We start from the raw sequence: 25,981 nt of genomic DNA on the forward strand, positions 1-25,981 counted from the left end.
AACCGTTTAAGACACGCCGAGACATGTTTAAATCTGTTTATTAATTATGTTATTTATTATATATAATCAAATTAGCTATAGCTCCAATGGTCACTACAACAGAATTGATTTTTAGCGACGAAATATTTTGTCACTAAAACTGAAAATTTTGTCGCCAAAGCCTTTGGAGACGAAATAAATTCGTCGCCCCAGGCGTCGCCTAAAAGGGGTCGCCCATTTGAAACAGCAACCATTTCAATTATTTCGTCCCAGAACACATTTCGTCGCTATTAATAGTCTATTGACTGACAATTTATTTAGTCGCCAAAAGTACCAAAATTCGTCGCTATTATATAACTTTACAGAGACTAAAATTGCATTTCGTCGCCAAAACTAAAACTACAGCAAAAAAAAAATTATGCTAATATGAAAAAGGAAAATTACAATATTCCACCATTAAAATACTGATAACCAGCTTTACAAAAATAACAACAATAGAAATTAAATTCAATTCAACAATAACAATAATAGCAATTGAACTGAATCTAACAATAGCAATTAAACTGAATCTAACAAGAAAATATGAATTGATGCAACATCTTGGAATGTCCAACTCAAAATATGAATTGATGCAGCTCACTATGCTTCAATGTTGTCTTATTGCTAGAGCCTTTCGGACACAACTCGGATTATTTTTCTGAGTGCTCCTAAGGTGTTGTTTTTAAACCAATATATTTTGGCACAATGAACCTGCAATATATAACATAAACAGTAATTTAGTTTGGAACATAACAAGTAGAAAACTTAACAAAATAACCAGAAAATGACAGCAAAAGATAACTACAGTAACTACAGTAACCAGAGAATGATATCAAATGACATACATCAGGCACAATCTTAAAGATTCAACAATTTTTTTAGCTGTGTGCATCAATTAAGTATCATTAGCACCATTGGATACCAGAAATTAAACAAACTTCATCAAAATTTTACATCATCTATTTGCTTTAATTTATTTATACACACGGCGCCAGACTACATCATCAAAGAATGCACAGCCTTAAATATCAAATTACTCAAACCCTATAAAGTTTCAAGATATGATTATCATTAATTCACAGAAAAACCAACCATCAATTCAGAATGACAAGATCATAAGATATATTTGTTAGATGTGACATAACATAGTAATCAGTCCTAATTACTAAAGAAGAATGAGATATAAAATGAAACAATAAAAAAGATAAACAAATTAGAAGTAAGATAAAGATAATCTTACTATTGCTTTGGAGGAGGTGGACGAAATCCTGCTGCAATAAGACTTTCAATCCATGAAGCTTGTTGTTCGACTTGGGCCTTCAAATCAATATAAAAGTTTTTTAACTCATTGCATTCTGTTTGAGATGCTTTAAGCGACTCCTCAAGCTCTTGAATTCTTGAATTAGATGTGTAAGTTCTTTTTGGCTTTGGACCATATCCTAATCCTTTTATATAGCCGGATCGAACGCCGAGAACCTTATCACAAATCTCATCCGTTGTTATCATTGCATCAATAGATGTGGATGATTCATCAAGCAAAGCCTGCATCTCATCCTAATAAAAAAAAGTGTCAATGCTTATTAGACAACTTTCCACTTAGGTTCAGGTTCATATTAGAAGAGCTAACTTACATATTTCTTTTCAGCCTCTATAGTTGTCCACCCCTTTCCAGTTGAATAATGTGTTCGTTTAAAGAGTTCAATTCGATCACATTCTTCGCCATTAAGTTCATTTTGCTCCTAAAAACAAGACAATGAATTAAAAAGTGCTAATAATCAAATTGTTAATTTATGAAAATATGCTGATAGTGATGTACAATTTCATGTCGGACAGCAACAAAAGCCATAGAACCTTGATTGTGCAAGATTTTTAGCATTGATCGATTATATGAGTTCTTCGCACACCTTTCCTGCAATAAATCACCAACAACTTAAAAACATTTGATGCAGTTGTTTGTAGGTTAACTTCAATTTGAACTATTACACATGCCTGACTTCATTTTTTGCAACAACTTGTTATTTTTAGTTTAATATAAGAACTGAGGTTAAGCAACAAAAATTCAACCACATACAGAACCATAAGTTAACAGAAAAGCTATTAGAAAAGCTGCAATACTGTTCAACAGTGTCACGACCCAAAATATTGAGCCGCAACCGGCGCTAGGGAACGGGAGTGGTAGCTCCGGAACCCGTAGCAAGCCTAAAATCACAATTTATTTTTCGTAAATATAATATAAACAAATAACAACAGACAACGGAAGCAAATATACATATATATAACATATAACCGAATATGTACACTAACTGTTTCAAAACCTCGCGGGCTCTAGTTACCGTACCCTGTACGAACTGGCCTCGCGGTACTATATACATCAATTAGTGTTTCAAACATCTCACTGGCATCTGGGGCCGTGGATCATATACAACGTACGTAGCCTATCAAAAAGCATATAGACAAATACAGCAGTTGATATATACAATCAAAATAAACTGCTGACTAGGCTACTATTCTGTTGACACAGGACCACTACTGCAGCACTCACAGAAGTCATAAACTAACATATACAGCTGACTTCTGCACTCCAAAATTGGCCTCTAGCTAAGTCCACAAGCTAAGCACCTGAAAGACATCAAAGATGAGGGGTCAGTATTTGGGAAAATACTGAGTGAGTTTGCATTTACTAACGGTATTATTATAGAAATATAGCATCGCATTTTAAATCAACATTAATACAAAAATACATATGAACAAGTACTCGATCCTTTCGAAACTATAATCCTGAAACATAACGTAACTCACTATTATTCAAATCATACTGATTCCATTAGTCTGACCCGGGAGCGTTCACGTTCAACCACGTCAGTCAGAACATATCTCTTAATCCCAAAGAGGTGGGTCCAACCCACTGGTAGGTCCAACCTACTAGATACGGGGCTCAGGTTACACTGTAACCGAGTTCACTCTCGTATAGCATTCATATCAAAGTTTTCATAATCAAACCATGCATGCATCTCAAATCATATCTTATAGTCAGACACACTAGACTGACTCGATTACTGGTGATCACGCAGCCTATTGACACCCAATAGGTAGCTAGTTTCGTTGGATCGTATACTAGGTTCTCGTACATTAAAACTTAATCAAAACATGTAGCATATCAACAATTCATATATATATATATATATAGTGCGATGCATATAAACAGTATATATATATAGTATGATATCAACATAATATTGATCGATAATACACGAAAGTAAAGTGCAACTCACAGTGACCGCAATCCAAGAAATGATATGATCGATCTGATAGTACGCTCTTGCTAGTCCGCCTCTACTGACTTCACTACTCGCAGACACGTCTGATAAATCGTTAATAGTTAGACGTGATTCTCATATTCTTATACGTATAATTCTTTTAAGTTTTTGGATTTAGTTTTGTTTTACACTTATTTACGTATTCAATATCTCTAGTCGTATAAACGACTTAGCGAATACTATTTCTCCTAATTGAGAATCGCTTAACGTCCTTGACGTTTTCCATTATTATTATTCATTTAAAACGTCGAGCTAATCTTGAGATCAATGATTCTCAAAGTCCGAAACCCGTCCTTTAGAGTCAAATTACTCAAAACGTCAAACACTTAGGTCAATTATAGTTTGTATACGCGTGGGGGCGAGTTGGGGTGCACGGGTGTGCGTTTTGGTGGGTGCACGATCGTGCAACCAAGTACACGTTCGTGCACCTCAGGGGTACACGTTCGTGTACTTATTGTACACGTCCGTGTACCATGAGAAGTACACGTTCGTGTACTTCAGTACACGATCGTGTACCTTGCTAGGTGCACGTTCGTGTACATCAGTACACGTTCGTGCACCCGTGGTACACGGTCGTGTACCACGTGCACAGCCCCGGAAATCAGATTTTCCGGGGTTTCGCCACAACCCCGACGTGCTTCACACACCCACACTCAATACCCATATCTCAGTTTCTTCAAAAACGCCATAAAAACCTTAAAAACGTCAAATTCCAATCCAAACTCGATCCTAACTCAACACAGCCCGTTATTTCGAATTTAGCACCAAATTTCAAGAACTTTACCTCGAAACGAAGCTTAATATTGATAGAGGACAAGATTCTGAAGAGATTGCCGCTTGAATCGCTCGAATCGGACGTCGAACGGAGAAACGGCGGCGAAACGACGGAAATCAATCGACTGAAGCTTCTGGACTCTGATTCCTCTTCTTCATTCATAATTCCTTAATTATATATGATTTGGTTAAAAGCTCACTTGAGTCCTTGTTCTTTTTGTTTCTTATCATTTATCTTTTAAACTTTTCAATCGTACGATTTAGTCCATAGCTAAATCGTTAAACTCTTTTATCACGACTTATACGTATTATTTATATCCTATAAATAATACAAAGCCCGATATTAACACTTTCCCGTCAAAATCCAATATTTCTATTTTCGACACAAAGTGGCTAAATTACCACTTTGGTCCCTGTACTTCATTTTAGACTTTTCTTGACATTTTTCCTATTAATTCCAATTCTAACTTTAGAATTGAAATATAACCTTAATTTTCTCATAGCTAATTTCTCAAAACCGACCTACTTGAAACTTATTTATCGGAAAACTTTCCAATATCGCCACTTCCGCGACTCAAAACTGGACACGTGGTCCAATTAGCTAATTAATTATTTTGGGGTATTACAAACAGGTTATAGTTCCTTATGCCACATTTGTTATTGATTCTACCATATACAATTAAGGACTCTTTTTTTTATTTTTCGTAGTTGTTTCCACAAAATTACCGTTGCACTTAATTTGTAGTTGTTATATTTAAATAGAACGGAACTGAACTGTCTGCTTTAAAATAATTTGACAGAGAACAACAGTTCTATTTGGTAAGTCGAGAAGAAGAAGAGTTCTTGCAGAAGTAAGTCGAGATACGCAAAGATTAAATAGATAAACCTGACCTGAACAGTAGGGTTGGACCAATATATGCAAAGATTTTTCCAATCATCATCATCTCTACAACTTCTTGGCTTGTTAATAATAGCATCATCAACACTATCAAACTTCAAGAAATGCTGGTGCCATTTATATCTACAATCCTTGCTCCGGCGCTTCAAAATATCATCAATTCTTCTTGTTACATCTTCATCTTGTCGATTCAAAATAGAAAGTCTCATCTACAAAAAATGATATCATAAAGTATGAAATTATGCTTTAAAATATAAAGTTACTAAAACTTACGTTTAACTTACATCAAGACGAGCATGAGCTTTTTGTTTATCTGACTTATCAAGTTTTTTCCAGCATATAGGCACTCGCATAAACTCTCTAGCAATCAATCCAAGTTCGCTTGATAATTTTGCCGATTGCACCCTATCCACAGGCCTTCCTAGATCAAGAGAGATATCTATGGGTAGTTTCTTTCCAATGGTTTTGTTCAATGAAGCGAGCCCCTTGCCTCGTGTAGGACCGCGTCCTTTGTTGCTGAATATAGAATCTGCATAAAAATAAAATCAGTAAGATGTCATGTATGATGCTAAATGATAAATTATAAAGGCTTTTCAGTCCATACAACATCATAAATTATAAAGGCTTAACTAATAAAAAAGATAGAATTTAAATGCTTCAACGAATAAGATGCAACACCAAACTATTAACTCTTGTTGTTTTAGAACTTCACACTGCGAACAGCTTTCTATCTAAAATTTGTTACAATCAATTAGCAGTGGCAGTGGAGGCTACTTTACCTGGTGAGCGTGGGACAACCATTTAAAAATTTAAAAAAGATTGCTGTGACTATTGGATTTGGAGGGGATGTCAAATTACAACTCCCATATTACAATTTTAAAGTAAATGAAAGAAATAAAAAATACCGTGAATTCATTAGTTTCTAAATGTGTCATTTGAACTTTCATTGCAAAGTGAGAGGACAAAGCTATAGTGACAAATAACATGGTGCTGAATAATTTTCAAGCTTCAGTTTCAAGTGCAAAGCCATATAATTCAAGATACCATCTCCATTTCTACTTGATTCAAGTAGCTCAAGTTGCAACAAAGTAAAACTCATCTATAGCATTTAAAGAATAAATACAGCAGACAAAACTCTGTATAAATTTATTAACATAAACAGAAACAGAAAGTAAAGCATAAAAATAAATTCAAATGAGCCTAACCTTGCTGATGGATTGGTGAAAGCAGATCTTGAAATGATGATGATAATACTTTTGTTCTTAAACAGACGCCAATCAGCTAATTAGCACATTTCTGCACCTCATCATAACACTGAAGTTTATGTGAGATTTTTACATAGATCAATCCTTATAAACTCCTCTTCATCTATCCATGAATTCTTCTCAATTTTCTTTCTAGAACCCCCACTTGATAAGAAAATTGCAGCTTCAGTTTCAAGCTTCTTTCACCTGCGACACATTTCCGTGTCAGAAAAATGAACATCGAGAAAAATTTGATATATAAATTTCATAAATATCGCTTGGTGAATAGACACAACTAGTAAAAAATCTAAAGCTCCAGCAGCAACAGTAGCACTCAATATGACCGAATTAGTAGCTCCATTCCTTAACTATCTGAATTCGTAGTATTCTAGAAGCTTCTCACTGTAATAATAACACTTTTGTTCATCTAAACACCACTTAAATCATAAAAACACAACTAATACAGCTGATCACTAACAGCATACACATATTACCGATTACTGCTTCACACAAATAAAAACTTAGCCAGATTTCTCTAATTTTGATAGCAAAACAATATATTTCTAATAATTATTTAGGGTTACAAAATCACAACATAAAAACACACAAATCTACTATGAATGAGCAAATAATAAGATTAGATTGCTATTAACGGCTAATAATCATGGACGGTCCTCGACCTTTGCACTAAGCTTCCCTAAACCCCCTCACCTTTCAAAAGCTTCACTAAACCCCCTGACCTTTATGGCGGCGCCATTCACGGCCCTTCTGAAAAAAAAAAAACACAAAATCGCGGCGCCGCCAACGATTTAATCGTTTGCATGCGTTTTCCTCGCCACCTGTCGACCCACGTGACCTGTCCACTGTCAGTTGCAACAGTCCCTCCCTCTGACATGTCGGTTGACTTTTCAAATTTTAAAATCAAAAAAAAAATTAACCGCTCGGTAAATTTTCTCTCTCTTTCATCTTCTTTCTGACATACTCTTTCTTCTTCATTATATTTGTTTTTGAAATCAGTCTTTTTATATTTCCCATCTCCTCTGACCTAGACGTTTGTCATCGTCGTTTGGTTGCTCTTCATTTTCTCTCGTTCTGTAGTTCGCCTGCGTTGCATTTCGAGGAAGAACAAATCCGGGTATGAAAAAAAATGGTTGATCAATTTTTGTAAAGTTACTGTCATGTGCACACTTTTTTGGTATTGATATCTTTATATGGTAAAACAGGCTAAGAAGATAATGGGAAAAGAAGAGATCTTCTTCGGCAGTGATGAGACGAAAGGGAAGAAACGGCCAGGTTCGAATTTTAATTTTAGTGTTTAGGGTAATTTTGTTGGTTTTTGGGTATGTGTTTTTGGGTACTTGAAATTGTGATTTTAGGTTTATTGTAAATTTTTAGGTTTATGGGTATGTTTTTTGGGGGGAGTTATTCTCAAGTTGGTTGTAAAATTTGTTGATTTGTTTTGCATAATGTCTGTGAATGAATGTCTCCATATTGTTTGTTTGAACAGCCCGTACTGTGGAAGTGGATTCTCAGATCCTGGAAATTGTTCTGCACTATGATGGAGAATTTGGAGAAGGTGGTTATTTGTGGGGCGACGTGTGTGCAAGATGTTTTGACATTTCCCAACTGTCACTGAATAGGCTTGATTTGTGGGCCAAAAAAATTGGAGTGAAGGGGCTGGTTATGTATTATTGGAGGCAGCCAGAGTTGGACTATCATCGAGGGATAAAACCTCTTGAACATGATAGAGATGTTGAGGAGATGGCAAGGGCTGCACTAAAAGAAGGTGTGGTTGATGTCTACGTTCGATATTTAACCTCTGATGATGTGCATAATTTGGTGCCTGAGAGTGGACCCAAGTTAGAATTGAAAGAAATTGAAGAAGATGGTCCATTTGAGCCAGTTGAAGATGGTCCAGTGGAGGCAGTTGAAGATGCCGCGGGAGTTGAAGAAGGTCCAGGTGATGAATTATTGTTGCTAGAGTGGTACGGCACTGAAGATGAGGGCCAAGTAGAAGCCTTGGAAGTGGAGATTGCTGCTGCTGAAGGCCCATCTGATGTGGCTGAAGGTCCAGAAGAAGGGTGCAGCAAAAAACAGAAGAACAAATAAAAACGAAAGAACAAATAAATGTAGCGTTGTTTTGTATTTCCGGATATTGTTGTTATTTTATTTTAAAACACTTATATGTTTTTTATATGTGCTATTTCATAATTTAGCATTGTTTATTATTTCCTGATATGTTGTTATTTTATTCAAAGACACTTATATGTTGGAAATTTTATAAATTTATTTTTAGAGAAATGAAATACGTATGGTTCATGCATGACCACTGTCTTTCATTCTTATACTTTTGTTCACATAAGGTCCCTGACTTTTTAAAATAGATTGAGTAGTGGACCCTGATATTTGTTACGCTGGACAAAAAAATATACATAAAACATATAGAACATACATTACTTACACTACTTACAGAACATGTAAAATATAATTCGTAAAGACATATAAACAAGCATAAAAGTAAGATTAATAATTGACTTCATTAAATATTCAAACATTTCAGAACGTTTAGAAAAAAATTACATTAACATCCATCTTCACCAAAATTAACCCTGAACAAGAACAAAAACAAGAACAAAAATATCCATCTTCACCAAAATTAACCAAAAAATACATAAACAAGACTACATAAACAGGTCATCCTCTTAAGCAAGCTCCGGTGCGCGATAAACACAAAACTCCATCTTGATCATACCGTCAGCAAAAAATTCGTGGTCACTATCAAGAAGGAACCCTGAAAAAGAACGATAGTAATTGCCGGTGCCTTGAATGTTCTGGGTAGTACTGTGAAACTTGTGACTTGAGTTGGCATTCACTTCAATTTCATAGGGGCAGCATCCAGCTTGTGACGGTGCAAGACAACAGATTGTAAGAATATTCCCATAAGAACACGTTGTGTTGTTCAGAACAAACACAATGTCTGTGTTTTCCTCTTGGAGAATAAAGAAATTATCATTCAGCCGAACAGAAACAGGGAATTTACGACAAAAAACAAACGGCTTCACAAAATCTTTATGCATCACTTTACAGTGAGCATAAATCATTTCAGAGGTTCCCTTAACATTGCAAACTTCAATGGGGCATGAGCACTCTATGAAAGAACAGAACTTTTCGTGGTTGCTCTTTTCGGGGTACCTCACAGTTGCTGGGCATCCATAATTCTTGAACGAGCAACAAACTCTCAAAGAGTCAGCAACATCTTCAAGAATCCGGTTCCTCATTCTTCTGATAGGCAGGGTGCAAGAATGGCACTTCTGAGTCTTCTCCGAGCATGAGTTGCATGTTGCATGCCCATTTTCACACTAAATATAGTTACAGAAAAAATACAATTATTAAACAATACAATTACAGAAATAAATAACAGTAAACGGTAAAGATAAATAAATGGGTAAAAACCTGAATAATTGGAGTTGTTAAGGGTTCACAGCATATTGGGCAATCCATGAGTTCCATATTAAGTGAAGACACAACAATATTATCGGACATCTTCTGGTTTTTCTGAGAATAAGAACAATTTGTGTAATCTGAAATGGTTGAATCAGTTGCTGTGGTTGCCTATTTAAATAAGTTACCATCATGACTCTTCAATTTCTTTACATGCCCTTTGTGTTAGTGGTTGTGGTTAACGAAGAGGCTGCATTGGAACAATACAACTGATGGAACGGGTGTAATGAAAGGGTTTCTTGGAAAACCCATTGCTAATCTTTGCCATTAAGTTTTCATTTTTTTGGCGGTTTATTTCTCTGTGAAGTCTAATATAGCCCTTGACATTTCGACCAATTATGAAAGACAGCACCTGAACTTATATTTAATTATGAAAGACAGCACCTGCACTTAAATTATGTAATCAACGACAGTACTGTAATTTAAATTTTTGAATCACACAAAGTTTTCCCAACAAGCAAATTAAATGAGTTTAAGATAATACAAAAAATTATTGGAACGCAGTTTACTAACAACACTGCACAAACACAAGCCATTGTCACTTAATAGAAAATGCATCATTTTTTCTTCAAACAAGCAACGGATAAACTGCAACCGGCAATTGTAAATGCCACAAAAAAACCAAGCCTCATGATCTTGTTTTTCCTCTCCATGTCTGAGCACTTGACTTCCATCAGCTTGACGTGTTTCTTCAGAGTGTTTATCTCCATAAGTTGCAGACCACTATCCTGGATCATAAGCACATTTTCTTCGTGGTACATCTCAATGGACTCCTTCAATCCCTCGAAGGCCTCATTAAGTTGCTCCAGTTCGTCAGTTTTAGCCGCCACCTGAGTATGGGCATGAACTAGTTCCAGTAGAGCTTTGTTGCGTTCTTCAGTCATGCCATTAACCTCACTTTTCAAATTCCTGACCATCGTCATCTGATAGGCCATGTCGTTATCCACCCACGCAAAAAAATCGCATTGATTCTGTGTAGTGTAGGTCAAACGACAGTTAAATGGCAACAAATGAAGATTAAGTTTTAAAAAAATACTTACATTTCTCTTCGAAATGCCGTAAAATCTAAAATACTTACATTTCTCTTCGAACAGCCGTAAAATCTCCGTCCTGGATTTCGTTCGGTGGAGGAAATCTGCATACGGCATGGAATTCCACAGTCGCACACAACTTGTTTAGCTTGTCCTTCCATTGTCGTTGTGTCTTGGGAGTGGAGATCTATGGGAAGGCTGGTAAGAAAAAAAATGAGACGAGGGTTTTCAGAAAGGGGTTGAGTGTTCAGTTGAATAATGTGTTGCACCTTCATTTATGCAGGGTTCAGATTTGCTTTTCGTTGTCAGGTGTGACAGATGTCCCTTTTTTAATTACCAACGAACCTTTATTGTTTTAATTATCAAGATTAAGTACTTTAAGTGATAGTTCATTAAAAGTTGAAGTACCATGGTTGATCCTGAAATAAAAGAATGAGTACCGTGGACGATATTTAAAACATAGGATAAGTACCTTAGGTGATTATGTAAAATGTTGACCTTATCGTTGCTAAAAAACAATAGACAAACATAAACTGTTATAAACTGTTATAGACGTGACACCTTTCCATTTGTGTCGATTTTAGGGTTCTTTCTTGTGTCGATCTCCTAATTATGGCCGAAGGATTTTCAGAAGAGGATTATGTAGATGGATTCCCTGTGTGCAATGTTCCTAAATGCAAATGCGGATTGGAGGCGAAGGTCATGGTGTGTTGGACTGAAAAGCATCCTGGGAGGCGATTCTTTCGATGTCCAAATGCTAAGGTTAGTTGTATGAAATTCTTCTTCTTGTGTAAAACGACAATTTTTTGGGTTTCTGATTTGGGTCATTTGGATATTAGGGTTTGTAAAACGGTAATTTTGGGGTTTCTGATTTGAGTCATTTGGATATTAGGGTTTTATTCAATGTGTTTGTATTTTTTATATGGCATTTTCTAAAGCCAACTGTTGTGTATAGATGCGGGTGAATCGATGCCCCTTCTTCATGTGGTATGACGAGGAATATGCTCCTCACCTGAAGCACATGTTGTATACTATGAAGAGATCAAATGGAGAGCTACAGAAAGAAGGGGAAAAGCTCAGAGGAGATGTATTCGAGCTGAAGCATTTGATTGACAGAGCAAGTATAATTGATGCAATTGAAGTGGAGGACGAGCTTCTTAAAGCTGCTAACAAAATTGAGGGGATGGAGCTGGAGCTAACAGACTTGTATGCTGCAAATAGGGGACTGCAGATGGAGATTAGAGAATTGAAGAATGAACTCACAGCTGCTCGGATTAGAGAAAATAATAGGGGAACTGAAGGCTTATAAATCATTTGTGAAACTTGTCTTATTGATCGTTTTATTATGTAACTCAACTTTTCTGGTGTTAATTTCGATTCTGAAGTCTTTAGTAGAGTACTTTTATATTAAGAATTTTCATGTCTGTACACTGATTCAAGAATTAATTACATAACATTCCTAAGTTTCATAACATTCCATTCCTAAAACAACCACAACATTGTGGCTCAAAACAATCAAAAGCATGGTTCAAAATACTGCCTATGTGCACCACAATAATAATTAGCAAAATAACTACCACTAATCCATGTTCCAGCACTACGTTTTTTTGGATCTCTTCCTCAGGATGTTCATGTATCTAGAGGGAACATCTTTAGCTCTCTGCTTCCCTTTTCCTTTTTCAGCTTGCGTCGGGATAGGTTGGGACGGAGCTCCATCGTCAACACTGCTCCGTTGGCTGTTGAAGGCATTCTCTTCTGCATCACCTGGGTGGTTCTGGTCTGGTTGGCCTTGGTCAGCAAGCGGAGGTTCCGCCGGAACTGCTTGATCCACAAATGGAAAGGTGTCACGTCTACTCGGTGACCTATGAACGACTTGACTTGTACCCTGCCATGGAAAGACACAGACCCAAAATAAAATTAAAGGAATAATAAACCAAAAAACTAAAAACAACAAAACCACACATTCACTTACATCCATCATCCAGCGGAGGGTGACTGGAGAGTCATGAAGCACAGGTTCTCGTTCAGCAGACTGACCACCAGGCTCTCTTTCAACAGACTGACCACCAGGCACTCTTTCAGCTGACGGACCACCAACCTCATGAGTTGACTGACCCCCACTCCTCTTTAGGCAACCCCTCTTATTGTGTCCATATTGACCACATAAACTGCACGTCATTCTCATATTTCCTTTCCTTGGCAACTTTTCCCTACCTGCAGCGGCTTCCTTGGCTTTTTCAACCCTTTGTTTCTCTAGTTCCTCCGCCTCTTTTTTCCTGGCCGTTGGTATTCTGCCCCTCTTCTTCTTATGTACTGGGGACGGTGGGAGTATGATATTAGCCGGCTCAGGGTCTGTTTCCCACATGTCTGGCCCATTCATAGGGTTGATTACATAGCTGTATACCCTCTGATACGTAGCTACACTGTAGCAATCATCCACAAACTCTTCAGGCCGTTGATTATTTCCATATATGCATGGTGTAGCGTGCGAACATGGGATTCCACTAAGCTGCCACCTTCGACATGTGCATGTTCTGTTAGCCAAATCAACCACGAACTGGCCCCCTGGGCCCTCTACCTGCCACTGAGGGCTACCACCAGGATCTGCGGTGAACTTCCAACCATAATCAATGATTTTAGCAAGCTTCTTTCTGATCTTTGGGCACAGCTCACCCTCCATGTTTCCCCCAAACTTCTGCTTGTCATTAATCCTCTTCATAAGCTGCGTCCTTATCATTTCGAACATTGTCAACACTGGCTTCTCTCTTGCAGCAAGTATGTACTTGTTGAATGCTTCAGCCAGGTTGTTTAGGAGGATATCACACTTAACTTCCTCTTTGAACAGCGCTCTACACCAGTGTTTCCTGTCCCTCTCTTTGATCCATTTGTAGCCAGCGTCATGTTTGTCTTCCAGAGCTTTCATTGCTCTATCCATGGCTGCTTTGTATGTTGCTGTTCCAATGTTCCAGATGAAGGGCTTCATGTGTTGCGTGTGAAATGTGCTCCTGAAATTGGCCCACAAATGCCTCCAGCAAAATCGATGCTCTGAATATGGGAACAACTCCTTCACAGCATTCAACAAACCCTGCACAAGCGCACGAAATATAATCACCCATGCAATCAATAACACACCCTATAGTTTGTACATTATTCACCAAAGGACCCTGATCTTAATGTAAAAAATCTAATACAGCACATTAATCAAGATAGGATTGTACCTTTTGTTTATCGGACATGAAAACAGCGGCATTCGTAAGGTGCAGATCAACTGATAGTAGCCCAATAAACCACATCCAGGTCTCCGTGTTCTCCGTTTTAACCCAGGCATATGCTAAGGGGTACATACAGTCGTTTGGATCAATCCCTGTTGCAGAAAGAAGTTGACCCCCGTATTTACCCTTCAACCAGCACCCATCCAGACAGACAATCTGTCTCATCCCATTCACGAAGGCCTGCTTCAACCCATCAAAACATACATACATTCCCTGGAACTTCCCCCTTGCTTCTTTAAACTCCACCGTGCTGCCTGGGTTGGTTCTCAAAACCTCCCTCTTATAGTCATACAGCTTCTCATATTGCCGGTCTTCATCACCCTCCAATTTGTCCAATGCTGCCCTTCTTGCTCTTCTTGCCTGCTGAATGCTTATTGATTGTTTTAGGTCCGTCTGAATCTTCTTCACAAACACTTCAGACTTATATTCAGGATCGTTTCTAAATTCTTCTAAGTACTTGTCGGCGAGGACTGCACTAGTCAGGTGGAAGTTTTTGCTCACTTTAGGACATGTATGGCGCAGATCAAGGGTCTTCACTCGGAATGTGTTGTCATTGGGATCTTTGAGGTGCAGCTTTGAGGCAAACACGTAGAACTTACATTTGCTCTTTGAGTAGCACTTTGCCCTCACCCTTGTTATCTCATTTACAGGGAAGTGCAGTTGGTACCTGTGGTGTATCCCCCACTCACGGCAGGCCTTCTTAAACTGCTCCCTGTCAGTGAACAACATCCCAATAGAGAAAGTTGGACCCTCATGGTCGTGGTCTTCATCAAACACATTAAAATCCTCCCCCTCTTCTTCTGAATCTGAAATAGATCTATTACCATCAGACTCTACGTACTCTGAATCACCACCCACAGTGTCCTGGTGAATTGTTCTGTCAACACCACCAGACTCAAATTGGGCTTTACCTTTGGGTCTCCCACCAGCCCTGTTCTGCGAAGCACCAATATTCTCTTCGTTCTCTTCATCCTGTTCATTCTCTTCATTCTCTTCAGGCAACTGACCGTTTGACCTCAACTCGGTAGTCAAATCTTCATCACCATCCAAGATGTCATAATCAGGATCCACAATGTACTCATCTAGATCATCATCCCAATCTTCAACTTCAACCCATTCATGTGAATGATGAAGCTCTTCTTCAGTGGGCATCGGTGGCTGGTCTTCACTTTGCCTTTGCGGTAGTTCCCTGTTCTGGTCCTCAAATAAACCCTCAAAAGGGGGCTGATGTTGGGTCTGGAAGAAATTGTCGAAGTCCACATCTTGAGTTTGTTGAGTAGGACCCTTATCATGCAGCCCCTCTACCTCATCCATGTGCGGCCCATCGTCAGCCCCTAAATCCTGAGCTTCCTCATGTGGCCCCTGAATTGGAACTTCTTCCTCTTGTGGCCCATGCTGTTCACTAGCCCCAGCCTCAACCCCATTCACTTGCCAATCTTCAGCAGCCCCAGCCTCAGCCTCAGCCAAATCCATAGCCACATCCATAGCCTCAGCCTCAGCCCCATCCATAGCCTCAGCCTCAGCCCCATCCATAGCCCCAGCCTCAGCTTCAGCCCCATCCACAGCCCCAGCCTCAGCCCCATTAAGTTGGCAATCTTCAGCAGCCCCATCCCCCTTATCATGGCAATCTTCATCAGCCATCTGAACGCTTGCCTCTTCATTTGCCCGCTCACCAGCAACCTCATCATTCCCAGTGTCAGTTTGTCCCAAAAAATCTGCCCCTTCATTCCCCTGAGCCTGCGTATTTCCCTGGACCATAGAAGCCCCTTCACTTACATATTCACTTACATATGGACTCATCCATGACCACCCACTTTCTGAAGGACCTTCACCAACAGCCTTGGTACCCAGTGGTTTACTCCCACCAGCCTTGGTAGCCAATGGTTTACCCCTTACTTTTTTCACGGGAGTGGGATACACATAAGCTAAATCTTTGGGATTTGGTATCTCCTCAATTACAACATGTGGGGGCGAGGGGGGCGGAGGGACTAAAGCCTCAATGTCTTTAACGGTCAGTTTCCTAACATAGACATCCACTTCTCCGTCCCTCTTCCCAGCACTTGCCATTTCCATAGCATCATCGTCGTGATTTATCGGTCTAATCCAATCATGAAATTCCTTGTCTTTTTCTTTCCAGTAATAATCAACTAAGCCCTCAACTTTTTCTCTTTTCATCCATCTATCTAATTTCTTCATAGTCATACCAGACACAGAATAAACGCCGGTGGACACTTCCCCATCATGGTAACCCCATTCCCCCAATGCCCCATTAATGTGAAGGTTGATTTGAAAAAATTCAAAACCTGGTGACACTGCAAACAGACAAATATTTAAACACACCAACAACCATCAAGCAACACAAAAATAATAGTAAATGCCAACCAACAGAAACGTGAAAACAATAAACAACTCGTACAAAGATTAAACAAATCAAACCAACTAGTGGTCCTACAGCAGTAAACAAACATAAAGCAACTTGTAGTCCTATGTCCAAAAGCGGCTAATAAATCAAAGCATAGAATAACAAACATTTACAGAAACCAAAGTACTATGTGGTCCTACATACCTTCCACCACTTCGTCACTATCGCTCTCATCCATTAAACCCCATCCAGCAGTTCCAGGTGGTCCCGTTCGTTCTCTTTCCTTTGATTTTCCTTTTCCTTTCTTTCTCATTTTTGTAATTCTTTCACTATAAAAACCTGTGACACAGAGAACGTAAATACACCACGTTAATCAAACCCTAAACCACATGAACCAGATAACAAGAGTAAAAATCAATCTTTCTCACTCTAAATTTATGTTTTGTTCCTTCGTTATTTTTTCTTCTTCACAATGCAAAAACACAGAAAGCACGGAAGATGAACAGGCAATCGACGAGACAATGGCGGTGTGAAAATGAGAGTTTCAGAAGAAAAAAGGGAAGAGAATGAGTTTCAGAAGAAAAAAGGGAAGAGAAGAGAAGGATGAAAGAGTATGTCAGAAAGAAGATGAAAGAGAGATAAAAGTTACCGAGCGGTTAATTTTTTTTTTGATTTTAAAATTTGAAAAGTCAACCGGCATGTCAGAGAGAGGGACTGTTGCAACTGACAGAGGACAGGTCACGTGGGTCGACAGGTGGCGAGGAAAACGCATGCAAACGATTAAATCGTTGGCGGCGCCGCGATTTTGTGTTTTTTTTTTCAGAAGGGCCGTGAATGGCGCCGCCATAAAGGTCAGGGGGTTTAGTGAAGCTTTTGAAAGGTGAGGGGGTTTAGGGAAGCTTAGTGCAAAGGTCGAGGACCGTCCATGATTATTAGCCGCTATTAACTGAACAAATTAGGTCATACCTTATTAGAGAGACTATATAAACACAAAAACCCTAAATCTTCTACTCCAGATGAAGTGAGATAATCTGAAATCAGATTTAGATTTGGATTTAGAACTTGAAATCACGAACTGAGATTTGAATCTAGATCTAGAAATCACGAACTGAGAATAGGAATTAGATCTTGAAATCACGAACTGAGATTTGGATCTAGATTTTAAAATCACGATCTGAGAGAAGCTGAGAGCAGATCAGATTAGTTTTTGTGTGAGAGGTTTGTAATCGAGAAACGCAGAGAGATCAGGAGAGTTTGAATTTTGCCGGAGCTTGGAAAGATTTTGCGCTTTTGTTTTTTTTTTAAAGATGTTGCGCTTTTGTTATTTTAAATTTCTATGTTTTCAGCTGTTTCTAATGAACGACGATTTAATATTTTGTTTTTAATTATGATTAAGGACCCATTGTTTATTTTAGTAGGCTATTGTCATTATTTAAAGACCTAAACATTTTAGTCTCTAAAAATTTCGTCCTTAAAAATAAAAAAGAGACCTAAACATTTTAGTCTCTAAAAATTTCGTCCTTAAAATTTCGTCCTTAAATTAACAACCGATCGCGCCCTCTAACGCGTCTCAATTTTGATCCAACAGTCAACTTTTTCTTGTGCAATGCATATCCAAAAAAGAGCCCGATCCGACGGTGCAATTGGGAGATATGAATATTTTATCAAAACATGTCAGATTCAGAAGGCACACGAACACATCATCGATTATAAACCGGATACAAATCAAATCGTCATCGTAAACCCACACGACACATGTGACACATACAAGATACAATTCAAACCCCAAACAAAGTGTTAATCTTGCTAATTCCACCATAAACAATCTGAAACCAAGTCGGAAATACAACGAGACCATGACGAAAAAACACGAGATACGACATGATATTTTTTCTAGCCATCCGTAAATTAAACTGAAAAGCTTGTATAATTATTATAAAATATATCAGTGTCTCATATATATAGTTTTTGTTTTGAAAATTACATTATTATTATTCTATTACACACATAATGTAAGCATAACAGAAAAATATGCAAAATATATGTTTATATAAAAGAATTATATGAATGCACATTTCGACTTTTGAATTCCAATTAAATTTTTATTTTAAAATAGGGTCAGTTCCAATAAAATACCAAATGTTTGCGGATTTATTCAGTTATAACCAAATCTTTCAAAATCAGTCAGTTTATTCCATTTGATATACTTGAAATCTTTTCTAGCCATTGTTGAATCAAACCGAAAATTTATTATTCGTGAATATACTAAACTAACCAATTTTAAATGATATATGATATTTGAAACCTTTTCTAGCGAAATCAATCAAAATCAGTTAGTTTAACCCATTCACGAATATCAAATTTTTCAATTTAATTCACGAATCGCTATAAAAGATTTCAAATATACCAAATAGGTTAAACTAGCTGATTTTGAAAAGTTTAATTATAACTGACAAAACCTGCAGACTTTGGTATTTTATTATTAGAATTAACCCTATTTTAAATTAAAATTCTAATTGAAATTTAAAAGTCGAAATGTGCATTCATATAATCTTTTATATAAACATATATTTTGCATAATTATCTGTTATGCTTACATTATGTGTGCAACAAATTAATAATATATGCGATCCTCAACAAAAAAATATATATGTGAGATATTGATTTTTTTAAAAGATTTATACAAGCAGTAAAGATGACAATATTTTACATATCTTATTAGTTTTACATGACACAACTATGTTGAGATTATGCGGGTTTGAAATTTTTGATAAAGTTAAAAAAATAGATTAAACAAGTTAAACTTGTTGAACCGTTTAAGACACGCCGAGACATGTTTAAATCTGTTTATTAATTATGTTATTTATTATATATAATCAAATTAGCTATAGCTCCAATGGTATAAGTGCTATGCATTATTTTATCAGGTCGGGTGATCAATTTTTTTCCATAAGCGATTTTTGTTTTCCAATTATCAAAATAAAAATATCATATAATTCATACAATTTATTAATGGTTATTTGTTGTATTAAAATTTATAATTGTTTTTGTTATTTTATTATATTTATATAATTAAAAAATATATTAAAGAGGATAAATATTTTATTAATATATATGTTAAATATATCAAAATGTAATTTACTATAATCTGTTTTGACAAACAAGACATATCAACACGTGTTAACTCATTAATAAATATAACATGCAAAATGATTCTGTCCAATTCTCAAAAATCACATACAAGTTTGTATGATTTGGATTCTATTACTAAACTAATTTATACATGCAAAATTAAAAAATATTTGAAGATACAATTTTATGAAATTATTTTACGAAAAAGAGGTGCATACGATTTTTAATTCAACATTCTAATATTAGATTGGTGGCCTGCAAAATGAATATTGTTTTTAGTTAGTTTGATGTTTATTTTTATATTTAATTAAAATGTAATAAAAAGTAATGATTCTTTAGATAATAAATAATATTTCAGAAGAAAAATAAGATAAATTATTAAAGAAATTAATATTTATATATTTGTTTCTTCATTTAAAATTAAATTTGACATGTCATGAAAAGCAATATGAAATTGAGGAAATTACATAGAGTACCCTCTTTTCTTTAAACTTTGTGAAAATACTCCCCCACAAATTTTGATATCAAGCGTACGCTTTTTTTAATTTTCTCTTTCCACTTATACGGTCTTTTCTTATACGCTCTTTTCTAAGCCTTCAAATCATTATCTCCTTTAACTATCTTCTTCTCCGAATAATTGTCTTTCTAACATCATTTTACTATATTTCCTTTTTAACCTAGAAGTAATTGGGCAGATCTTTCTCTTGAAGAAGTAATAATCCAAAACACCATAAGAGGATGAACCTGTTGTGGAGGACGTGAAAGACGATGAATATGCCGACAACGGCGAGGATGATGATGATTGAAGGAGGATGATACCTTCGGTGTAAATGGGAGTCGAAAACAGAGAAGAATTGAAAAGAAAATCTATGTGATTGGGAAATTTTATTAATATCGCAGCTGCTATCTGAGCTTTAATGAATAGAAATTGGGAAATTTTAATCACTCACGTTAACAGAGAAGCTAACTTTACAGCGAACCACCTCGCATCTTTGAGTGATGATGATATAGCTGGTTTTATTTTTCATGATAACCCTCCAAGAAGTCTTTTGCAATGGTTGATGCATGATGAACATGGAGTAGCTTACTGCAGAAGGATTGCAATAGATTAGTTTTCAGGCTTATGCTTCTAATTCTTGTAACAAAAAAAAGTGTTTGGTTTATAAAAATTGCATGCACAAAATTATTAAAAATCAAACTATGTAAAATATCTGTATATTATTATTAATTTGTATTTAATTGGTTGAACTTTTTCTGTATCCCTAAAATTTAAATAATATAGACGTCATTTTTTTTAAAAAGAGTTTAAATACATAAGATATTTGTCTAAATTTAGATGATAAATTCTTATATGTGAAGAATAAATAATGAGTAACCAATAATCAACTAACGAGCAACCACGAGCAACCAAAAGAGCAACTAACGAGCAATAAAATAATAATTAATATATAATAAAAAAATAACCATGAGTAATTAAAATTGAAATAAAATTAAGATATATGTCTAAATTTGGATGATAACCAATGAATAATTAAAATATAATTTAAATTGAGATATATGTCTAAATTTAAATGATAAAAGAATAAAAAATGAGTAACCAACAATCAACTAAGGAGCAACCAACGAGCAACCAAAAGAGCAACTAACGAGCAATAAAAAAAGTTCAAATGATGAAAAAAGGCCAAACATTTGAAGAAAATTTTACAAAAGTCTAACCTTTCAATTTTATCCAATTTGTCATGAAACGCAGGATTTCGTTTCAATTATATCCAACTTTATTATATTATTGATAAGTGTAAACTTAGATAAGAGGTATCAATAGATAACGATTTTAAAATAATAATAATAAAATATTAAATAAACAAAAATAAAAAAATTAGACAAGAAAGAGTTTTAATACAAAAAAACAAGTGTTCACATATCAAAATAAATAAATATTTAAAGATAGATAAATGTCTTACCATGTAAGTAAATTTATTCAATATTTGACTTAAAATTTAATATTTTCACTCTAATAACAACAATAAAAATAATAAAAATTTAAATGTTTTTAATGATTATTTTTAAATTATTCATTTGTTTTTGATTTTTATATAGTTATTGTTCAAATTGAAAAATTAATTTGGAGTAGTTAGATTTTAAAAATGGAGAGAAAATATGAGAAATTAGAAAAAAAATGATTGAATCACAAATTTTTCACATACAAAGTTTAAAGACGGAGAATATAAAATTTAAAATAAATCAAATTTGCAGTTAATCGAAAAAAAAAATTAACATAATATAAACTTATATATTTTCAATGATAGTAAAACAATGACAGTTGTTTATTTCTTTTATGGATGTAACATGTGAAGTATTGGCTCTAGATTGACAAGTGTTATGTAGCTTCTCTTTAAAAAGAGTGCAAATGCAAACAAAAAGGAAAAAAAAGCGTACTTTTGCTATCTTTTTAATGGTGGAGTAGTTTTGAAAAGGTCCAGCCCAAATCGGGCATATATGTAGAGGAAATTACACCATTTACCAAAAAAAATGAAAATAATTACAAAAGTATATGTTGACTTTTTTTATTTACAAAAATATTAATAATATTTACAAAAGTATAAGAAAATAAAAATAATATCAAACATACGGTGTATACTGTGGGTATAATGTTAGTATACTAATAAACTAACATTATATCAACATTGTACCAAAATTATACCAACATTATACATACTGAGATTTTATTAATATTAAATAAAAATTTACCAAAATTACATCAAATCGTATACTGAAAATTAAATTAATAATATACCAAAATTATACCATCAGTATACCAAGAGTATACAAATTTTCTAGTTCATTACCAACTATAGTGAAAAATACACATAAAAAAAAATATATGTTATCAACTAGAAAATATATATAAAAATTTATAATCAATATACCAAAAATATACTAAAATTATACCAATAATAAACCAAATATTCTTTTTAAATTATCTGATTTATAGTTTTAATATTCCAAAATTATACCATAATTATACCGACATTATACAAATCGTACTTTTGTAATTAATTTTCATTTTTTGATACTTTTGTAATTAATTTTAAATCAGTCATATTTTTGTAAATAAAAAAAGTTTACAGATACTTTTGTAAATATTTTTAAAATTTTAGATACTTTTGTCATCGTCCCATATATGTACTTAGCCCTATGAAATTAGTAGCAAAGGCAGGCCCATCCATTATATGAGACATTGGTTCATGCATTTTGGGCTGGGCTTTAGTTCATTATGAACCCAGGAATGATATAAAAGTAAACTGATAAGTTATCATCTAAAACGAAGCATGGTGGGAAATTCTTACATGTGAATCACTTTCACACATAAATTTTACAATCTAAAAATAATGAAAATTTTTGAAGAAAATAATAATGTAAAAATTCACAAATATATACGATCATAGTCAAATAATAAAATAGTGAATATAATATCTTTTCTATAAGGATTGATTAATGATTGCTAATTAAAAGCAATCTAAATTATATTATCAAATATTGACTAATAAACTTTATTACTTAAGGAGCAACTTGCTGAATGAGATTAAATCTCTCTCAATGTAAACCCATTTCCATGTAATGTCTAGTTTCAATATGTCAATTCCATTGAATATATTTATTGAGATGAACTTGCACTCTTAAATTTCTATATGTCTATGTGAAGTCTTGCATTGTGGCAAGTTAAGATTTGTCTTGTGCTCCGGCGACAAGTGGTTTTGTCAGTGAGTTTGTGTCCCCCTCACCATTGGCTTCATTTCTATTGGTTATTTTGTTGGATTTGCTTCCCATTTTATTGGGTACAAATTGGTGTTTTAGCATTCTTGCATGCAATTTACGTGTTTATTACTATAAAACTTTTTGAAATCAGTTTGTTTCTGTGGAGGAGAGTTTTTATCTGTTTGTTCATTATGACTGAAAATAATGATGCAATTGATTTTAATACCCGATTGGCTGTGGAAGAAGAGGAAATGAAGGACTGGACTTCGCTGGTGTAGAGGCAGGAGAAGATTTTGCAATGTATAAGTGGTGTTTAGTTGGTAGGTTTTTAACTGAGAAGAATGTGAAATGTGTTGCAGTGCAAAGAGCTTTGCCCACTATTTGGAAGCCGGTGAAGGGTGTTCGAATTACGGAGGAGTTTGTTTCTATTGTGGAATTATCAGGCATTTGGAGATATTCTGTGCGAAGTACTTTGATAATCCAGTGGCAAAGGAGTTATTTACCATATGGATATTATATGAGAGTTAACTTGAAGAAACAGCAGGTTTTAATGTCTAATAGGTGGCTGTGCAACACAAGTCCGGTGAGGGAGGAGCGTGAGGAAGCAGAAGCTGATGTGGTAATTTTGGATGAAAGATTCTGAAAATCTTAGCTTACCAGCATCAAATCAAATTTTTGAAATTCAAAAGAAGAAAATGTGTGAAAAACGAGTGTTTGAAAGAAATTCCACTGATTTATGGATTAGAGAGGGAAGGAAATCTAATCAAATAAATTTGAAAGTTGGTAGCTACAGATTTCCAAATCTGTTAGATGAAGATGTGGCGGTAAATTCAAAAAGGAAAAGATCTAGTGTGAGTATGGGTGGAGTCCAAGTTGACAGTGAGCCAATCTTTCAACTCACGGACATGATTGTTGACTCAACAAATTACAGACCGCCGGGCCTTGATAATCAAACTGGCCCAGAGCAATAGTTACTTAAACTGGATCTGTCGCGGGATGGCTAGCCTGCATCCTATTCGGTTCCTTCGGGATGGCTAGCCTGCATCCTTGGAGATTGGAAATCCGAATCTTATTGAATCAGATATTCTAATAGATGATTGTTTGAGTTTAGAAAAGCAGTTATGTAATGTTAACTTTTTTCTCGTGAGGTGATCTGTGAATCAGGCTGCGCATGTTCCAGCGCAAAATGCTTGTTCCCTATCAGATCATTAGGAGTGGTTTGTCACTTTCCTGAATATCTCACAAATATAACTGCTTTGATTTATTAATATAATTATGTTGATCTCCAAAAAAAGTAATTGACTAATACAATTATCTAGACATATAAAACAACAATTACAGTAAAGATAACTAAATTAAAAGTTGATGCTCCTACATTCTCGGATCTATCATTTGATTCCGTCTGCGGGAACTTTAAATTTTCCGAAAACAAATAAATTCTATCGATAAAAATGGGGATCACCGATGGAATTAAAAATACCCATGCCACCCACCAACCCAAAAGGCTGCAAACATTAACGATGGCGATCGAATGGGAGTTTAAATAGCAGCGAGTCTGTTAATAGGCTTAGGATTACCAACCTACTTCTCCGAAAACCTAGAGCGAAGAATCCTCAATCTGAATTTTCCAATAGCAATCATGTTAAGTTGATTGAGAATCCATTGTAGATCCTTGCAGAATTCTGCTTAAAAAAACCGAAACTGCAGTTTCTTTTGGTGAATTTGGTAGCTAGTGAAACTCGACCGATTACACCATACCATACGAATACCTTTTCAAAATGATGATACCTCTAAGTTCGAGGGAAATTCTCGAAATAAATCAGACTCCTAATGGAAGATGACAAGTCTGAAGCCCTTAAAGAGATTAGCGCATCTGAATCGTCTGATTTACATGCTTGTATGTAGCTAGCTGAACCATTTGGGTAAGGGTTTTTGGAGTTTACGAAAAGAGAGTTCATCGCCCTTTTTTCTCAATTTGTTTTTAAAAGGATCTATTTCTATGTTATAAATAAAAGAGGGTGATTTTGTCAAAATAACATGTTCTGCTCTATCATTGTCAAATGTTACTCTGGTAATATCTTCACCCTAAAATAATTTGTCATCAATATTAGAGTAACTAAGACTACTCTTGATATTTATTAATTTTAGTTATTGTAATGGGTAGATGAAAAAGATTAAAAAAAAGTGAGGAAAATCAAGCAACATCAATGAAAATTAAAAAAAAAAAAAAGACAAAATAATCTTTAAAAACTTCTAATAATTTTATTCAAAAAAGCTTGTTCATTTAATTTTTTGAACTTCATTTGTAAATTCCATCTACTTTGATAAAATTTGCAAATTGTAAATTTAAGTTTATTTTCTTGAATTGTTTGGTTTCATTCATTTATATTAAAATAAATTTTTTTCATTATAAGTCAATTCCACATGATTTGAGAAATTTATCGTACACATAGGAGCCCCTAAGGATTATTTATAATTTTTGAAAGTATTCAAACGCTATACTGATTGAAATACCGTTATGTAAAAATAGTATGCCAATAATATAGCTGACACATATGCAAAGAATACAATTTCAAATACTGGAAAGGTTAGAACTTGTTTCGTAAAGTTTTAAATCTTAAGCTTAAATGGCAAAAAAAAATGAAATATAGGATTTAATGCCCCTATGAGAAATGA

The 25,981-nt window shown here is 35.2% G+C and overlaps 6 protein-coding genes across 8 annotated transcripts; 2 read left to right on the plus strand and 4 right to left on the minus strand.

The window, feature by feature from the left end:
- Positions 1-406: 406 nt before the first annotated feature.
- LOC126669688 (uncharacterized) lies at positions 407-17,841 on the minus strand. Of its 3 annotated transcripts, none has more exons than XM_050363222.2 (8): positions 17,384-17,841; positions 6,213-6,448; positions 5,292-5,536; positions 5,001-5,216; positions 1,835-1,927; positions 1,650-1,757; positions 1,259-1,572; positions 407-729 (listed from the first exon to the last, which is right to left on the minus strand). In XM_050363222.2, coding segments are annotated over exons 3-8 (801 nt in total). In that variant the 5' UTR covers positions 5,361-5,536; positions 6,213-6,448; positions 17,384-17,841; the 3' UTR covers positions 407-728. The 3 variants fall into 3 exon arrangements, with proteins under 3 accessions (XP_050219179.1, XP_050219178.1, XP_050219177.1); XM_050363221.2 differs by having other exon boundaries at positions 6,213-6,451; XM_050363220.2 differs by having other exon boundaries at positions 6,213-6,458.
- LOC126669690 (uncharacterized) lies at positions 7,506-8,487 on the plus strand. The gene is made up of 2 exons (XM_050363225.1): positions 7,506-7,544; positions 7,759-8,487. The coding sequence occupies exon 2, from the start codon at positions 7,935-7,937 to the stop codon at positions 8,358-8,360; it is 426 nt and encodes a 141-aa protein (XP_050219182.1). The 5' UTR covers positions 7,506-7,544; positions 7,759-7,934; the 3' UTR covers positions 8,361-8,487.
- Positions 8,782-10,817, minus strand: LOC126668163 (E3 ubiquitin-protein ligase SINA-like 10). Its single transcript, XM_050361376.2, has 2 exons — positions 9,705-10,817; positions 8,782-9,610 (listed from the first exon to the last, which is right to left on the minus strand). The coding sequence occupies exons 1-2, from the start codon at positions 9,792-9,794 to the stop codon at positions 8,954-8,956; spliced, it is 747 nt and encodes a 248-aa protein (XP_050217333.1). The 5' UTR covers positions 9,795-10,817; the 3' UTR covers positions 8,782-8,953.
- LOC126669689 (uncharacterized) lies at positions 10,310-10,944 on the minus strand. Its single transcript, XM_050363223.2, has 2 exons — positions 10,831-10,944; positions 10,310-10,723 (listed from the first exon to the last, which is right to left on the minus strand). The coding sequence occupies exons 1-2, from the start codon at positions 10,942-10,944 to the stop codon at positions 10,310-10,312; spliced, it is 528 nt and encodes a 175-aa protein (XP_050219180.2).
- LOC126668164 (uncharacterized protein At4g04775-like) lies at positions 11,244-12,092 on the plus strand. Its single transcript, XM_050361377.2, has 2 exons — positions 11,244-11,545; positions 11,739-12,092. Exons 1-2 carry the CDS (start codon positions 11,396-11,398, stop codon positions 12,090-12,092), a joined length of 504 nt encoding a protein of 167 aa, XP_050217334.1. The 5' UTR covers positions 11,244-11,395.
- LOC126668165 (uncharacterized) lies at positions 12,381-17,348 on the minus strand. Its single transcript, XM_050361378.2, has 5 exons — positions 16,846-17,348; positions 16,622-16,756; positions 14,002-16,367; positions 12,756-13,868; positions 12,381-12,668 (listed from the first exon to the last, which is right to left on the minus strand). The coding sequence occupies exons 2-5, from the start codon at positions 16,728-16,730 to the stop codon at positions 12,381-12,383; spliced, it is 3,876 nt and encodes a 1,291-aa protein (XP_050217335.1). The 5' UTR covers positions 16,731-16,756; positions 16,846-17,348.
- Positions 17,842-25,981: the final 8,140 nt, after the last annotated feature.

Source organism: Mercurialis annua, linkage group LG2 (assembly GCF_937616625.2).
Source record: "Mercurialis annua linkage group LG2, ddMerAnnu1.2, whole genome shotgun sequence".
Lineage (NCBI taxonomy): Eukaryota > Viridiplantae > Streptophyta > Magnoliopsida > Malpighiales > Euphorbiaceae > Mercurialis > Mercurialis annua.

What these genes read in the sequence shown, in the direction of transcription:
- LOC126669688 (XM_050363222.2), bottom strand. Translation starts at nt 5,360, where the DNA reads ATGCGAGTGCCTATATGCTGGAAAAAACTTGATAAGTCAGATAAACAA. An exon ending in AAGCTCATGCTCGTCTTGAT is followed by an intron (nt 5,217 to 5,291) that starts GTAAGTTAAACG and finishes CATTTTTTGTAG; the next exon opens with ATGAGACTTTCTATTTTGAA. An exon ending in TTGCTGTCCGACATGAAATT is followed by an intron (nt 1,758 to 1,834) that starts GTACATCACTAT and finishes TCTTGTTTTTAG; the next exon opens with GAGCAAAATGAACTTAATGG.
- LOC126668164 (XM_050361377.2), top strand. Translation starts at nt 11,396, where the DNA reads ATGGCCGAAGGATTTTCAGAAGAGGATTATGTAGATGGATTCCCTGTG. An exon ending in TTCGATGTCCAAATGCTAAG is followed by an intron (nt 11,546 to 11,738) that starts GTTAGTTGTATG and finishes TGTTGTGTATAG; the next exon opens with ATGCGGGTGAATCGATGCCC.
- LOC126668163 (XM_050361376.2), bottom strand. Translation starts at nt 9,794, where the DNA reads ATGTCCGATAATATTGTTGTGTCTTCACTTAATATGGAACTCATGGAT. An exon ending in TAACAACTCCAATTATTCAG is followed by an intron (nt 9,611 to 9,704) that starts GTTTTTACCCAT and finishes AACTATATTTAG; the next exon opens with TGTGAAAATGGGCATGCAAC.
- LOC126669689 (XM_050363223.2), bottom strand. Translation starts at nt 10,944, where the DNA reads ATGGAAGGACAAGCTAAACAAGTTGTGTGCGACTGTGGAATTCCATGC. An exon ending in ACGGCTGTTCGAAGAGAAAT is followed by an intron (nt 10,724 to 10,830) that starts GTAAGTATTTTA and finishes TACACTACACAG; the next exon opens with AATCAATGCGATTTTTTTGC.
- LOC126668165 (XM_050361378.2), bottom strand. Translation starts at nt 16,730, where the DNA reads ATGAGAAAGAAAGGAAAAGGAAAATCAAAGGAAAGAGAACGAACGGGA. An exon ending in TAGTGACGAAGTGGTGGAAG is followed by an intron (nt 16,368 to 16,621) that starts GTATGTAGGACC and finishes GTCTGTTTGCAG; the next exon opens with TGTCACCAGGTTTTGAATTT. An exon ending in CCCTCCGCTGGATGATGGAT is followed by an intron (nt 12,669 to 12,755) that starts GTAAGTGAATGT and finishes TTTCCATGGCAG; the next exon opens with GGTACAAGTCAAGTCGTTCA.
- LOC126669690 (XM_050363225.1), top strand. Translation starts at nt 7,935, where the DNA reads ATGTATTATTGGAGGCAGCCAGAGTTGGACTATCATCGAGGGATAAAA.